This window comes from Nyctereutes procyonoides, unplaced genomic scaffold (genome assembly GCF_905146905.1).
Source record: "Nyctereutes procyonoides isolate TBG_1078 unplaced genomic scaffold, NYPRO_anot_genome, whole genome shotgun sequence".
Taxonomy (NCBI): domain Eukaryota; kingdom Metazoa; phylum Chordata; class Mammalia; order Carnivora; family Canidae; genus Nyctereutes; species Nyctereutes procyonoides.
Genome location: NW_026575126.1, coordinates 55,598,541 through 55,613,941, shown reverse-complemented (window position 1 = coordinate 55,613,941; position 15,401 = coordinate 55,598,541). Strand labels below are relative to the sequence as shown.

Below are 15,401 nucleotides of genomic sequence, written 5' to 3'. Positions count from 1 at the left end.
CTGAGTCTGTTTTTCTTCGGGGGCTCATTGAAGGAAGATCTGTGACCAGTTTCCCATGAGCTGGGAACCAAGAGAGTGACACAAACTCCCCCTTGTACCATGGAGTCCTCTGAAAGGGTGTGAATTCTGCCTGTCCCTCCTTAGCTGGTCTATGAGTTGTGGTCCACCTCAGGACTGCAAAGGTGTGGGAGTTCTCCGAGGATGTATGGCTGGCTCCCCTTGTGTGTGTTGTCCTAGAGGGTCCTGGCCAGGTGTTCCTGTCATATGGTGGTTTGAAGGCCTCGCTGGCATGGAGTTAACATGATATGCTATTCTTTGGTGACTACTGGGTGGGTAAAAGCTCTTACATTGGGCTGGTCTTTGTCTCTCCCCACTAATTTAATGTCTTCTATCTTTGTCCAGGAGCCCATCCGGTTACGGTATAAGCTGACATTCAACCAGGGTGGACAGCCTTTCAGCGAAGTAGGAGAAGTGAAAGACTTTCCAGATCTGGCAGTCTTGGGTGCAGCCTAACTTTTCACAAGACAGACCCTGCCATTTGAGCTTAGGCTAATGTGAATTTTGCTGTCTAGATAGGACTAATCATGGTGATTTAGTGCGGAGTGCCAAGAGTTCTATCCTGACTTCAGGGTTTGGATCCCAACCTCTGACTTATTCTGCAGATACTATTTGTGTGTGTGTGTGTGCGTGAGTGTGTGTGTATTGGGGGGTTGTGGGGGAGGGTAGAGCAGAGGGCTTGAGGTGTGGACCGTGTGGGAAATGCTAAAGCATTTCTGACAGCCATCTGCTACAATCATCTGTTTCAGCATGTTGGTGGACACGGAAGTCCCTGCCTCAGGTTGGAGGTTTTATAAGCCAAAGTTGTGTTGTGTTTTGTTTTTTCCATGTATTGTTATCTTTTCATTCATCCACTCTGTGCCTTGTCAGCCTTTGAAAGTCTTGGTTGCTCCCAGGCTGCTGTTCTCAGGGACCTTAAAAGGGACCTGGTTGGTCTTGGGGCAGAGAGTGTCTTCTGGGGCACTCTCTTCCAAGAAAGACCTTGTCTCCATTTCCATTAGAGAATGCTGCTTGCATGTGTTTGAGAAGATCTTCTAAATGGAATGCTTGTTGCACTGTTAGCCAGGCGAGGGGCTGCCACTAGACCAGAGGACCACACTCAGTGGGCCAATCATGTCCTTCACCACTGTGCCTTAGAATCACCCAGAGAGGACCTTCCAGGGCAGAGGGGAAAGCAGATCCCAGGCCTCATGCAGGCCTCAGGTTCTTTGGGTGGGGCAGCCTGTCTGGGCCCTTCCTCAGAACCCTCCTCTCCATTCTCATCCTCTTCCTCCACGAGTGTTTACTCTCAGAGCTCTTCGATTGTGACGCCATGCCAGTCATCATCAATCATAACTAACAGGCTCACCCTTGCTTGTCGACCTCGCCGTCCAACATGAAGAACTGTGATGCAAATAGATACGGAAAGAGCTTAGCAGTGATTTCAGTGGTGACTGAATATAGAAAGTCCTTGAATAAATACCCGTGTAGCAAATATGCTTTGTGGAGTCTTGAGTAAATAGATGCAGAGCCTGTTGCATTTAGAGGCACTAAGCCTCAAGGGCCCTTCTCCCTGTGGAGGAAATAGGAATATTTTAGGCTGTGGTACTACTCAAAGAGGGGCTTTAGTGAAGGGAGAGTCCCTGGGGGTCCGAACAGCTGGAGTGGTTTGCAGGGAAAATTCAGGTTTATCAGCCATTGTCAGCAAGTGCCTGCTGTGGGCCAACAGCTTCTCCAGTCCTGTTTTGCTGGTCAGTAGGGGAAGTGAGCCTCGCCTTGCCAACAGGGCCTGATGGACTTGGGAATCCCAGCTGCTCATCTGTCAGAGCAGGATTCTACCTCAGGAACCACAAGGCTCTATTTGGGGTTCTTTATCACAAAATCTGGTACTTTCCAGTTTGATCTTTGAACTTCGGCATATAGTGAGAACTCCACCAACAATAATTGGTGGGGATGGGAGCTGTAAAAGATCATCTAGCTATGCTAATTTGTAAGCAAATGTGAAAACTCATAAAACAGATAAGTGATGGACAACTTCTTCATTTGGCATAACTCCCGTAAGATTCATTTTAATCTAAAATTACTTGCATGTTCAATGGTTCTGTATAGCTTTTAGGGGCTCTGGGTAATTTCATAGTCTTTAAGAGGAACCTGTCATAATGATGATGTCTACCTATGTAGAACTTTATTAAAATGGGTGATTGAGACACATGAGATTTTTACCCCCTGGTTCAGTGGTGAACCTGTGTCTGTCTCTTCTAGGAGGCAGACTCCCAGCCATGCTTAGGTGGAGTTGGACAGGGTAGGGATGTGGGGGGAGGGGAGCAGTTCCTGAAAGTGGCCCTGGTGTTTATCATCAGTGCCTTCTAATGATCAAGTTCGGTAACTACTGAAGACCTGGCCTGTATCCTTTCGACTGGCTACTAAGAGCCCAGCACTGTTGTAAGCACTGCAGATACAATAGCAAAACTTGTTCCCTTCGTGGATCTTCTGCTCTAGTGCAGAGACAAATCCATCATGTCTTAGGTGGAGATCTGGCACTGAGGATCAGTATTTCCCTTACCTGAATTCTTCCAGAATCCTGCTCACCCCATCTCTTAATATACCTCTATGACTGTTTTCCTCTGTCCCTTTTTAAATGTGGCATTGCTCCAGGGTTTAGTCCTTAGGACTCTTGTAAGCACATCTGGGCAGTTAACCACTAGATGAGTCCTAAACCTCTATGTCAAGCCTTTACCTCCTTGCTGACGTCAGATCCATATTCATCAGTGGTTATCTGCAGGTTTCACGGTTGTCTTAGGCTCTGAATGCTTAAAATGGAATCCAGCCTCCCCTTTGCCCTACATGTACTTTTATTTGAAAGCACCTTTCTGAGCCTTCATGGATACTTGATTCCTGCTCTTTCTAGAGCCATTCATTTTTGTCATCTAGTATATTTCTAAATACAACATCTTGCCCTCCCCTGCATTCACATGGTCATGGCCCTGATTTGGCTTTTAGTGAAGGGGGTAGGGTGGTACAGTAATCTGCCTCCAATTCTCTGAACCATTATACTTGCCACCATCAAAGTTTTCTAACACATCTGGCCGCTTGACCCCTCGCTGAGATACCCTGAATGACTTCTTAATGCCCTTGAAAGTACCTGCAGTCAAGCTGAATGCTTAATTGTTCATTGCTATTTTCTAACTTTGTGTGCTCCCTACCCTCTGGCAGCTGCCAAGAATGAGCACTTGCCTGCAACCACAAGAAAGTCCTTTCGTGTTTTGATAATGCCATGTTTTTTCATGACAACTAGGAGGTGACTCTTCTCCCTTTATCTCTTTCAACAAATTTAAGACTAGGCTAGAACCTTGTTGATCTTTGAACCACTGTGAGCATAAATGGGCTATGGAGGTTGGAAATGTTGAAAACAGAGTAAATGGCGTAATGACCCAAAGAATATAAATATTACTTATTGAAATGACGTGGGGTGCCTGGGTGACTCGGTTGAGCGTCCAACTCTTGATCTCAGCTCAGTTCTTCATCTGAGGTTCAGATCTCAAGCCCAGCGTGAAGCCTCCTTTTTAAAAACAAGCAAGACAAAACAACTGTAAATTGAGAGACTAAACATTCAAGGTAGAAAGCAAAGATGATATTCTAAAATACAAGGAATGCTTGATTGCTAGTGTTGACAAAACAAATTATTTAAATATATCCCATGTAGAAGATGCTGACCCAGCCGAAAAATATAAAATTCTATCATCATATGTTTTGTTTTTTCTTTTGATGAACATAGTAGGAGAGTGGCCTGGAATGGTGGTTTTAGTTCTTTTTTTTTTTTTTTTTTTTTTTTTTTTTTTAGATTTTATTTATTTATTCATGAGAGACAGAGAGAGGCAGAGACACAGGCAGAGGGAGAAGCAGGCTCCATGCAGGGAGCGCAATGTGGGACTCGATCCCAGAACTCCAGGATCACACCCTGCCCAAAGGCAGGTGCTAAACCACTGAGCCACCCAGGGATCCCGAGTTTGTTCGTTTTTTAAATAAAGTTATGGCCTGGCATTTTCCATCTAGAAAGAGGTGGAGCCTGGTAAGACAAAGGAAATGTCCTCAGGTGAGATGAGCCAAGCCTTTCATTATATACTTGAGGGACTTAAGATTCAGATTTAATGGACCTTACACATTCATTGTCAGCTGGAATGAAAAAAGTCTAGGACTTTCTCCCTTGCCCAGTGTATTCCCAATTCTACCACATTTGTTCAGAAAAAGCTTGCATTTTAAGAAGTGTGAACATTCTTCCAATTTTTATTCCCCTTCTAGAGATAACATTTTGAGTTTTTAAAAGTTAAAATTGTAGAAACATACTGCAGTGTTACAGGTTCCAGATACATACGATTTTAACATTTGAGGTCTTCTGAAGCCCCAAACAATTTGATAATTAACTCAGCTCTAAACTTATAATTCAGCCCTTTAGCTTCACTACTACCTCCAAGAAGCCATGTGACCTTGGGTAAGTAATTTATCTTCAGATTCCTCCTCTATGAAGTGCATAATGGAATTTTTTTGAGAATCAAAAGTTAATATATGTAAAGCAACTACAATACTGCATGGCACATAGCTAAGAATCTTATTTAATTTACTATTTGCTGTTAGCCTGTCCATTTGGTTTTCTTCCAGCACATGAACAGAGTTGATTTGCCCATAATTATAAAGTTTATCTCCTAAAATAAAAAGCAAATATTTAAAATTTGGTGAGTTTCAAATTAATACTGAGACACAGTAAACATCAAGGATACAAAGGTAACAAAAAATTAATGCTAATTGGAAACTATATTCTGAAATCTAGACACTAGAAGAATTCTAGCCATTTTGAAACACATTCCCCCTCCCCCCAAAAAAGAAACACATCCACAAGGCTAGTTAAAAGATGAAGTCTGTAACAGAACACTTAGAAACTAAGGATGAACACATTTCCTATAAGACATTCAGTTAATTTTGTAACCAAAGCTGTGCATACTAGAATTTGTAACCCTGACACCAAAATCTGAAGTAGAAGTAGATGACTTAGTCTCTTCTTTTTCTTGAATGCATATGCAAAATATTAGCTTTAAAGCCAGTGGCATATTTAAAGAATACACTGTACAAAGCATTTTTGGGATTGCAGTTTACCACATCCAGTAGCTCAACTGGACTATTTGGTCATCTCAATAGACTTAGAGAAAGGCATTCTATATTATTCATTGTTTATTCCTTAAAAAAGCACATGACTAGCAGCATGTTTAATGAAGAAATATTACAGTGGCCTAAATACAAAGGTTTATTTTCTTGATAAAAACAAGGCCAGAGTGGGATGCCTGGGTGGCTCAGCGGTTGAGCATCTGCCTTCGGCCCTGGGTGTGATCCTGGAGTCCCGAGATCAAGTCCTACATCGGGCACCAAACCGCTGTGCCACCCAGGGATCCCCTTATTTCATTATTAAAAATTTTTACCCGAGAGAGAGCATGAGCAGGGTGAGGGGCAGAGGGAGAGAGAGAAGCAGACTCATCTCATAGCATGCAGTGCAGCTCAGGAGGCTCCATCCCAGGACCCTGGGATTATGACCTGAGCTGAAGGCAGATGCTTAACTGAGCCACCCAGGTGCCCCACTAAATTTTTTAAGTGGGAGGGCTTACATCATCAGACTTTAAAATTTAATCTGCAGTAATCTTTGGTATTGGTATGAAAATAGGAATATAGGTAGTGCAACAGATGAGTCCAGAAATCCTTACATCTGTGTCACTTGTTTTTTGACAAAGATCTGGAGAAAGGAATTTTTTTTAAAGATTTTATTTATTTATTCATGAGAGACACAGCAGCAGAGATACAGGCAGAGGGAGAAGCAGGCTCCATGCAGGGAGCTCGATGCGGGACTTGAACCCGGGGTCTCCAGGATCAGGCCCTGGGCTGAAGGCGGCACTGAGCCACCCGGCCTGCCCAGAAAGGAATTTTTTTTTTTAACGATTCTATTCGTGAGAGACACACAGAAGCAGAGACATAGGTAGAGGGAGAAACAGGCTCCCTGTAGGGCTCTCACTGAGCCACCCAGGCGTCCTGAGAGGAAAGCTTTTAAAATTGTCCCGGGATAACTGTATATAAAAAACCGGCAGGCACCGGAGTGGCTAAGTTGGTAGTGCATGTGATGCTTGACCTTGAGGTTGTAAGTTTGGGCCCCATGTTGGGTAAAGAGGTTAGTTAAAAAAAAAATAGGGATGCCTAGGTGGCTTGGCAGTTGAGCATCTGACTTCCCCTCAGGGCGTGGTTCTGGGGTCCTGGGATCGAGTTCTGCATTGGACTCCCGGAGGGGAGCCTGCTTCTCCCTCTGCCTGTGTCTCTGCCTCTCTCTCTGTGTCTCATGAATAAATAAATAAAATCTCTAAAAAAATAAACTTAGGCCTTTACCTCACACCATACACACAAAATGAACTCAAAGTGGGCCACAGTCATGTATATAAGCGCTAACACTTTCTTCTAGAAGAAAACTTAGGAGAAATTCATGATTTCAGGTTAGGCAAAGATTTCTTAGACACAAGATCAAAAGTATGTTCCATAAAAAAGAATAAGTGATAGTGGGATTTATCAAAATTAAAAACTTGCCCCTAAAAGACACCATTAAGAAAATGAGGGATGCCTGAGTGGCTCAGCAGTTGAGCATCTGCCTTTGGCTCAGGTCATGATCCTGGAGTCCTGAGGATCGAGTCCCACATGGGGCTCCCTGCATGGAGCCTGCTTCTCCCTCCACCTGTGTCTCTGCCTGCCTCTCTGTCTCTTGTGAATAAATATTTTTTAAAAAGTGAAAAGACAAGATACAGATTGGGAGAAAATAGTTGCGAACCATATTAATAAGGGAATTCTGAATATGTAAAGAACTTTAACGGCTCAATAGTATGAAGACCACCCCATTTGAAAATGGATAAAAGGTTTTTTTTGTTTTTTGTTTTTGTTTTTTTTTTTAAGATTTCAGAGAGGGAGCATGAGTTGGAAGGAGGGGCAGAGGAAAGAGAAGCAAACTGCCGGTTGCCCGTTTACCTTGGAGCCTGATACAGGACTTGATCCCAGGAGCCCAAGATCGTAACCTGAGTCCAAAGCAACTTCTTAACTGACTGAGCCACCCAGACACCCCAAGGGTAAAAGATTTGAATAGATGTTTCACCAAAGAAGATGTAAAAATGGCTAGTAAAGTAAAAACATGAAAAGATCTTAAAATTATTGGTTACTAGGGAAATGCAAACTAAAGCAATGGTAACTTACTACTACATACCAGATACTGGTGAGGCTATAAGAAACTGGAAACCTCACACATTATTGATGGTAATGTAAAATGATATAAGCACTCCGGGTAAGTTTTACAGTCTCTTAAAAAGTTGAACATAGGGGATCCCTGGGTGGCTCAGTGGTTTAGTGACTGCCTTTGGCCCAGGGAGAGACCTGGGATCAAGTCCCACGTCGGGCTCCCGGCATGGAGCCTGCTTCTCCCTCCTCCTGTGTCTCTGTCTCTCTCTCTCTCTCTCTCTCTCTGTCTATGTCTATCATAAATAAATACATAAATAAATAAATCTTAAAAAAAAGTTGAACATAAATTGGGACGCCTGGGTGGCTCAGTGGTTGAGTGTCTGCCTTCAGCTCAGGGTGTGGTCCTGGAGTCCCGGGATCAAGTCCCACATCGGGCTCCCTGCATGGAGCCTGCTTCTCTTCCTTCTGCCTATGTCTCTGTCTCTATGTCTCTTCTGAATAAATAAATAAAATCTTAATTAAAAAGTTGAACATAGGGATCCCTGGGTGGCGCAGTGGTTTGGCGCCTGCCTTTGGCTCAGGGCGCAATCCTGGAGACCCGGGATCGAATCCCACCTCGGGCTCCCGGTGCATGGAGCCTGCTTCTCCTTCTGCCTGTGTCTCTGTCTCTGTCTCTCTCTGTGTGTGTGACTATCATAAATAAATAAAAATTTAAAAAAATACTTAAAAAAAAGTTGAACATAAATTTATTTTGTAACTTAATTCTACTCCTAGGAATATATCCAAAAGTAATGAAAACTTGTCTATGCAAAAACATGTAGCGAACATTCATAGCAGCAATATTCATAATGACTTGAAACTAGAAACAGCATAAATATCCATCAGTTGGTGAATGGATAAATAAAATGTCATATCCACACAAGGAATAGTATTCAGCAACATAAAGAACCAAACTGCTAATGGTGCAACACAAATGGACCTCAAAAACATTATGCAAGGTGAAAGAAACCAGATGGAACAGACTACACAGTATATGATTCCATGTATCTGAAATGTCCAGAAAAGGTAAATTTGTAGAGACAGCTGACTAGTCTAGGGCCTGGTGTGGGAGCAGAGATTAAGTGCAAATTAGTAGGAAGGAACTTTTTTGGATGATGGAAGTGTTCTTGTTGGAGATAGACCAACTCTATCTATAAATTAGTAAATTTATACTAAAAATCATTTAATTGTATACTTACAATGGGTGAATTTTATATCCTGTAAATTATTAGTAAAGCTGTTTTTAAAATGTTCATCAGGGAGGGAAGGGCATATCGTAGAGGCACTTGGGGCTTCCAATGCTCCTACCAAGGATAGCTTTCCTGATTCGTGGATTTAGGTTCTTAGATATACAGAGTATTAAAAAATTACTGTGTGCATTGAATCAGAGTATGTCTGGGGTGAGAATGAGTGCATGGCAAAATTATCCCCAATTGTAGAATGGATAAATGGCAAAGTTATTTACAATTGTACACAAAGGATTTAAAATTTTTAAAAAAGATTTTGAGAGCGAGAGAGAGACAAGACAGCGACAGAGAGCAGGAGTGGGGAGGAGAGAAAACAGCAGGCTGGATCTCAGGACTCAGGCGGACACTTTTACGGACTGAGCCACCCAGAGGCCCTTTTTAAAATTTTTTATTTTAAATTTATTTATTTATTCATTCGTTCATTCATTCATTCATTCATGAGAGATATATAGAGAGAGGCAGAGACACAGGCAGAGGGAGAAGCAGGGTCCCCACGGGAGACCCAGGGTTGGACTTGGTCCCAGGATTCAGGGATCACCCCTGGAGCCAAAGGCAGGCGCTCAACCACTGAGCCACCCAAGCCTCTCGCCTTCTTAAATTTTATATTTTGGTTCCTATGACACTATGACAAATGAAGCGGAACGGCGAGCTCCCGTTCCGGCGTGGCGTGTTTCAGGAAAGGACAGGGGGCCAGTGTGGCTGGAGGATGAGGCCAGATCGCCGGCATCACCCGCTCTCCGTAGGCTCCAGTGGCCGGCTTGTCTGAGCAAGCACGGGACGGGGGGGCTGTCTCCAGCGCCCAGCTCCGCAGAACGTCCGGAACGCCGGCGGTCGCTATGGTAACGGCCACGTACTTCCGGAAGAAGTACGGCGCGCGGCGTGGGCCATCCCGAGCCCTCGGCCCCCGCGAGTTGACGGAAGGGCCGCAGAGAGCGACTTCCGTGGGTGCCGTGGGCTCCCCCTGCTGCCCCCCGCCGACCCCCGTGTCAGCCCCGGGGCTCTCGCAGGGCCCGCCCGTGGCCGGGTCGAGGCGCAGCGGCCATGGACTTCTCCAAGTTCCTGGCGGAAGACTTCGACGTGAAGGAGTGGATCAACGCGGCCTTCAGGGCCGGCTCCAAGGAGGCGGCGGCGGGGAAGGCGGACGGCCACGCGGCCACGCTGGTGATGAAGCTGCAGCTGTTCATCCAGGAGGTGAACCACGCCGTGGAGGGTGAGGCCGCGCTGCCCGCCGGGCCCCGCGCCGCCGCCGCCGCCGACTTTGCTGGCTTGCTTGATTTATTTATTTATTTATAACATTTTTAAAAAGATTTATTCATTTATTCATAGAGACACACACACACACACACACACACACACACAGAGGCAGAGACACAGGCAGAGGGAGGAGCAGGCTCCATGCAGGGAGCCCGACGCGGGACTCGATCCCGGGATCCCAGGGTCACGCCCTGGACGGAAGGGGGCGCTAAACCGCTGCGCCACCCAGGGATCGCCCGCAGTAGATTCTTTATTGTACTTTGCATCCGATCCTCATAACTGAGCATCCTCTAAGCATGTGCCCAGAAACGGGCCATGGGCAGAAAGTTTACCTTTCAGGAGCTTTCTGCCTTGGTCCCTTAAATTGCAACCAGGGTTGGCTTTCCTGCGAGTGGAACCAGGAGCTAGGAGGGCTGGAAGAAGTGTGTCATTACTTCTAGCCTGGGAGAGTCACGCACCTTTCTTTCCCTGCCTAAGGTCTTGAAGGAAGACTTTATGGGGGAAAGAGGGGGAGGACATTGATAATAATAGGATAGCAGTATTTGAGCCCTTCATATGTGTCAGGCACTCTTAAATGCTTGACATGGATTAACTAAGTGGTTCTCAAAGGACAGGTGGTAATGTTGCCTCCTAACACCTTCACCGTCCCCCGAATATCTCGAAGTTGTTGGGAGTGTTTTTACTCATTGCAATGGTGAGGAATGTCACAATGGTTGGACGTTTAGTGGGAATGCCCAGGGATGCTTAGTGTTCTGCATTGCTTAGGATGGTTTGGCACAATGGACTGTCCTGGCCAAAATGTTAATGTTGCTCCCTTCAGCATAATTATCCAATTTAAACCTGGCACTAATCCTTAGAGGTAGGCCCAGTTACTATTCCCACTTTATAGCTGTAGAGTCTGTGGCTGAGTGAAGTAACCAACCCAGCATCATGTTGCTCGTTTGGATTTCAACCCAAATATTTGGTTCCCAGAACTCAGGCTCTTATCCGTTATACCTTGTTACCTCTCTGGTATGAAACGGAGAAAGAATGGCACATGCAGAGGCATGTGGGTATAAAAAGGCCTAGCCAGGGATCCCTGGGTGGCACAGCAGTTTGGCGCCTGCCTTTGGCCCAGGGTGTGATCCTGGAGACCCGGGATCGAATCCCACGTCGGGCTCCCGGTGCATGGAGCCTGCTTCTCCTTCTGCCTGTGTCTCTGCCTCTCTCTCTCTCTCTCTCTCTATCTCTCTCTCTCTCTCTCTCATGAATAAATAAAATCTTAAAAAAAAGTAAAAAAAAAAGGCCTAGCCAGTCTACGGAAGAGTGAAAAGTTCAAACAGAGCTCCCTCTGTAACATCAGCAAACGTAATCATTAGTATTAGTATTAGAGGATCACACTCTCACGGGGTGTGGGGCATGGTGAGACTTCTGAAGATAAGACAGAAAAATAGATTGGGATCAAACTGTGAAAGGGCCTTACAGGCCATCATTTTATTTTTCTTTTAGAGAGAGAATGCACACACAGGTGTGTGAGGAGGAGGGGAGGGGAAGAGGGAGAGAGAATTGGAAGCAGTTCCATGACCCTGAGATCATTACTCGAGCTGAAATCAAGAGTGAGACACTTGGTCTACTGAACCACCCAGGCACCCTCTTTTTGGTCATCCTCCAGAGTTGAGATTTCATACCTTAGACAGTGGGAAGTCTTCTGAGGTTTATTTTATTTTATTTTATTTTATTTTTTTAGATTTTTAAAAATTTTTTTTAATTTTTATTTATTTATGATAGTCAGAGAGAGAGAGAGAGAGAGAGAGAGAGAGAGAGGCAGAGACACAGGCAGAGGGAGAAGCAGGCTCCATGCACCGGGAGCCTGATGTGGGATTCGATCCGGGGTCTCCAGGATCGTGCCCTGGGCCAAAGGCAGGCGCCAAACCACCGCGCCACCCAGGGATCCCATATTTTTTTAGATTTTTAAAAAAATTTTTATTAATGGGATACACAGAGAGAGAGCGAGAGAGAGAGAGGCAGAGACACAGGCAGAGGGAGAAGCAGGCTCCATGCAGGGAGCCCAACATGGGACTCGATCCCGGGTCTCCAGGATCAGGCCCTGGGCTGAAGGCGGCGCTAAACCGCTAAGCCCCCGGGCTGCCCCGTCTTCCAAGGTTTAAAGGTTTATTTTTATGGAAGGTGAGACAAGGGTTCAAGTCTGCAGTGAAGAGAGGTTATAGCAAAGGTTCAAGGAGGGGATGTTGAAGGCTCCAAATTGGAGCCTTCACATATTTGTGCCCTAATATTTATTGGACACAAACTGTTTTCCAGGTTCCAGAGATACTAGGTCGAACACGACCCATTCCCAGGTTGGCTGGGTTAACAGGCCAAGTTGGGGGCAGGGGAAAAAAACCCCAAACAAGGACCAGATCATGCAGGGATTTTAATGTCACATTATAGAGTTTGTATTTGACTTAAAATGAGTGTCATGGGAAGGTACTGGAGGATTTTTAAGCAGAGGAGGGACATGGATTGATTTCTGTCTCCATTCTGAAGGCAACTGTTCAGAAGAGTGGACTGTCATCATAGTGGCTTCAACTGGGGTTATGGCACCACTGCCATAACCTCACTGTATGGTGAGAAACGGGTAGATTTAAGATATTTTTAGGAGGAAGGATGGAAAGAACTTGCTGATGGATTGAAATGAGGGATGAGAGGGGGAGAACATAAAGAATGATAGGTTCTTGACTTGAACAATTGTGGACGGAGGTGCCAAACATACAGTAACGTTGAGAGAATTTGTAGTGAACATCCATATGCCCTCTACCTAGATTCTACAAGTCACAATTTACTACTCCTGCTTTATCACAAATCTGCCCATTTACCTATCCTCCTTTCCATTCTCCATCTTATTATTATTTTTAAGATTTTAGTTATTTATTCATGAGAGACACAGAGAGGCAGAGACATAGGCAGAGGGAGAAGCAGGCTCTCCACAAGGAGCCCGAAGCAGGACTCCTCCTCCGACCCGGGACCACACCCTGAGCCGAAGGCAGACGCCCAACCGCCAAGCCACTCAGGGGTCCCCAACCATCTGATTTTTTTGATGTATTTCAAAATGAGTTGCAGACATCAGTATACTTTACTCCTGTTCATTTCAGTTGGTACTCTAAACATAATAGAATTCAGTACTTGTTACAGCTCTTTTTTTTTAACTACATAAAATAATTTACATAAGGTGAGATGCACAAATCTTACCTGATGCGTATGATGAATTTTGACAAATGTAGGCAGCTAGGATAACTCAAACCTCTGTCAGGAAGTAGAATGTTACAATCATCCAAGAGAGTGCTCCCATTCCTCCTCACAGTGAAATCTGGCCCTGATACCCTCCCAGATACAGTCACTGCAGATGATAGTTTTAAAATGGAAAAAAAGAGTGGCCTAAATTTAGGGGGGGGGGGTTGTGGAGAAGGAAAAAGGTATACAGGGAACAGCAAGTACTGAAGAGTGACTTTGGGGTTTAGCAGGCGGAAGGCTGGGGCTGTAACAATTATTAAAAGTCAGCATTGTTAAAAGTCAGTCTCTGTGCAGAAGAAATCACTATTCTTTGTTTTCTTAGCCTTAGAACTTTACCCAGGCCATGCTGGAAACAGATTATTTTATGGCACAGCTGAATAAACAGTTTCCTGAAATACTTCTTTAAGATGTTAAGGTTCCATTCATCGCACTGGTAGAGCAGGAGATGCTGGACTTAATTTGGTTGATTCCCCGATGAATTGCCCTTTAAAGGGTTAGAGGGGCATGCTGTTAACTCTCCCAATTCCACACAACACATCATAGTTTGCAAAGATGTTCAAGTTGTATTCTATGTTTCAGACATCTGTTAAAAAATGCAGTTTTCGGGGATCCCTGGGTGGCTCATCGGTTTAGCGCCTGCCTTTGGCCCGGGGCGCGATCCTGAAGTCCTGGGATCAAGTCCCACGTTGGGTTCCCGACATGGAGTCTGCTTCTCCCTCCTCCTGTGTCTCTACCTCTCTCTCTCTCTCTCTCTCTCTCTCTCTCTCTCTCTCTCTCTATCATAAATCAATCAATCAATCAATCTTTAAAAAAAATATTGTAAAAAATGCGGTTTTCTTGGGGCTCTTGGGTGGCTCAGTGGTTGAGCATCTGCTTTTGGCTCAGGTCATGATCAGGGTTCCTGGGATCAAGTCCCCCATCGGGCTCCCCACAGGGAACCTTACTTCTCCCTCTACCTACGTCTCTGTGTTTCTCTGTGTGTCTCTCATGAATAAATAAATAAAATCTTGAAAAAAAAATGCAGCTTTCTTAATCTCACCTGATCTCCTACCAGACTTGTTAAATAAGAAACTGGCAGATGCTTAGGGACCTGCTGCCTGTGCCCAGCTGACACTGGTAGTCTGTGGACTCGATTTTGAAGACTGTGGAATGCAGACATTGGGGTCAGAGCCACATAAGGCTGGGTTTCAGCTCTGTGAAATCTTAGGGAAGTTACTCAACCTCTCTGAGTCTCAGTTTCCTTATTTGTAAGAGGTGGCTGCTAATGATTTCTGTGGACATTAAATGTAGAATGTTTGTAAATCACCTGACACGTAGCTGACATTTACCCAGTGTCAGCTTCTTTCATTTTCTCTCCTCACAAAGGGAGTTTTAATTTAACTCAGTGGTGGAAAAGCATTAATGTTGGGTCAGGTTGATGGTTCCTTCCTTGTCATATCACATGGCCCTCACCCATAAGACTGGGGAGGACACGGTCTTGGCAGAGCCCACCTCCCAGCCCACCTCCTGTCCACTCCCCATCTTCCACAGGCTCAGAAAACTGTGTGGTTGGTAGTGCTTTGTGGAAAATTATCTTCCTGTCTTCAGATTTATTCATCTTTTTCCCTGGTGACTGGTCCGATTTTTATCTTTTGTTCTTGGGTTCTTGCTACAGAAACAAGTCACCAGGCTCTTCAGAACATGCCCAAAGTGCTCCGTGATGTTGAAGCCCTTAAACAGGAGGCATCTTTCCTAAAAGAACAAATGATCCTTGTCAAGGAGGACATTAAAAAATTTGAACAGGACACATCTCAATCGATGCAGGTATTTTGGCTCCTCTCTTAAATACTGATTCTTGTATTTGGAAGGCTTACTCACGAACGACCTTATCTCAAAATTCTATCCAACACTCAAAATACTCTTTTTTTCTAGTACTTTTGGTGTGTACATCTCTCTTCAGCACCCGCTGTACAATGTAGCCATGCATTTGGTGTCGGAAGGGGTATGGAAGCTCCCTAAAGGCAGGAGCATGCCATGATGCTTAAGTTTCAAGTCACTGGGGGAAGGTAGAGGTAAAGAAACTACCACTTCCCTAGTTTTTGACCTCTCATTTCTCCTGTAGGTACTGGTGGAAATTGACCAAGTAAAGTCCAGAATGCAGCTTGCCGCTGAGTCTCTTCAAGAAGCAGACAAGTGGAGCACACTAAGTGCCGATATCGAGGAGACATTTAAGACTCAAGTAGGTCATTTGCGTAGGGGATGTCACAAAGTCTGGGTAGGCAGGCACTTGAGGTTTGGAGAAACAAATGAGAAGGTCCTTTCCTCGAAACC

The 15,401-nt window shown here is 44.8% G+C and overlaps 2 protein-coding genes across 6 annotated transcripts in view; both read left to right on the top strand.

Moving 5' to 3' along the window:
- The window catches only part of GGA2 (golgi associated, gamma adaptin ear containing, ARF binding protein 2), a 33,172-nt gene extending 31,641 nt beyond the window's left edge, over positions 1 to 1,531 (top strand). For both annotated transcript variants that reach the window (XM_055339526.1, XM_055339525.1), the window contains exon 17: positions 403 to 1,531. In XM_055339526.1, coding sequence (XP_055195501.1) covers positions 403 to 513 — 111 coding nt within the window. In that variant the 3' untranslated portion in view covers positions 514 to 1,531. The remainder of the gene's footprint in view (positions 1 to 402) is intronic.
- Positions 1,532 to 9,449: 7,918 nt separating this feature from the next.
- COG7 (component of oligomeric golgi complex 7) overlaps positions 9,450 to 15,401 on the top strand; it is an 82,925-nt gene continuing 76,973 nt past the window's right edge. For all 4 annotated transcript variants that reach the window (XR_008666493.1, XR_008666494.1, XM_055341129.1 and 1 more), the window contains exons 1-3: positions 9,450 to 9,780; positions 14,746 to 14,894; positions 15,193 to 15,309. Coding sequence is in view for 2 of the 4 variants with exons in the window: in XM_055341129.1 (XP_055197104.1) it covers positions 9,612 to 9,780; positions 14,746 to 14,894; positions 15,193 to 15,309 (435 nt within the window). In the remaining 2 variants the exon portion in view is untranslated. The remainder of the gene's footprint in view (positions 9,781 to 14,745; positions 14,895 to 15,192; positions 15,310 to 15,401) is intronic.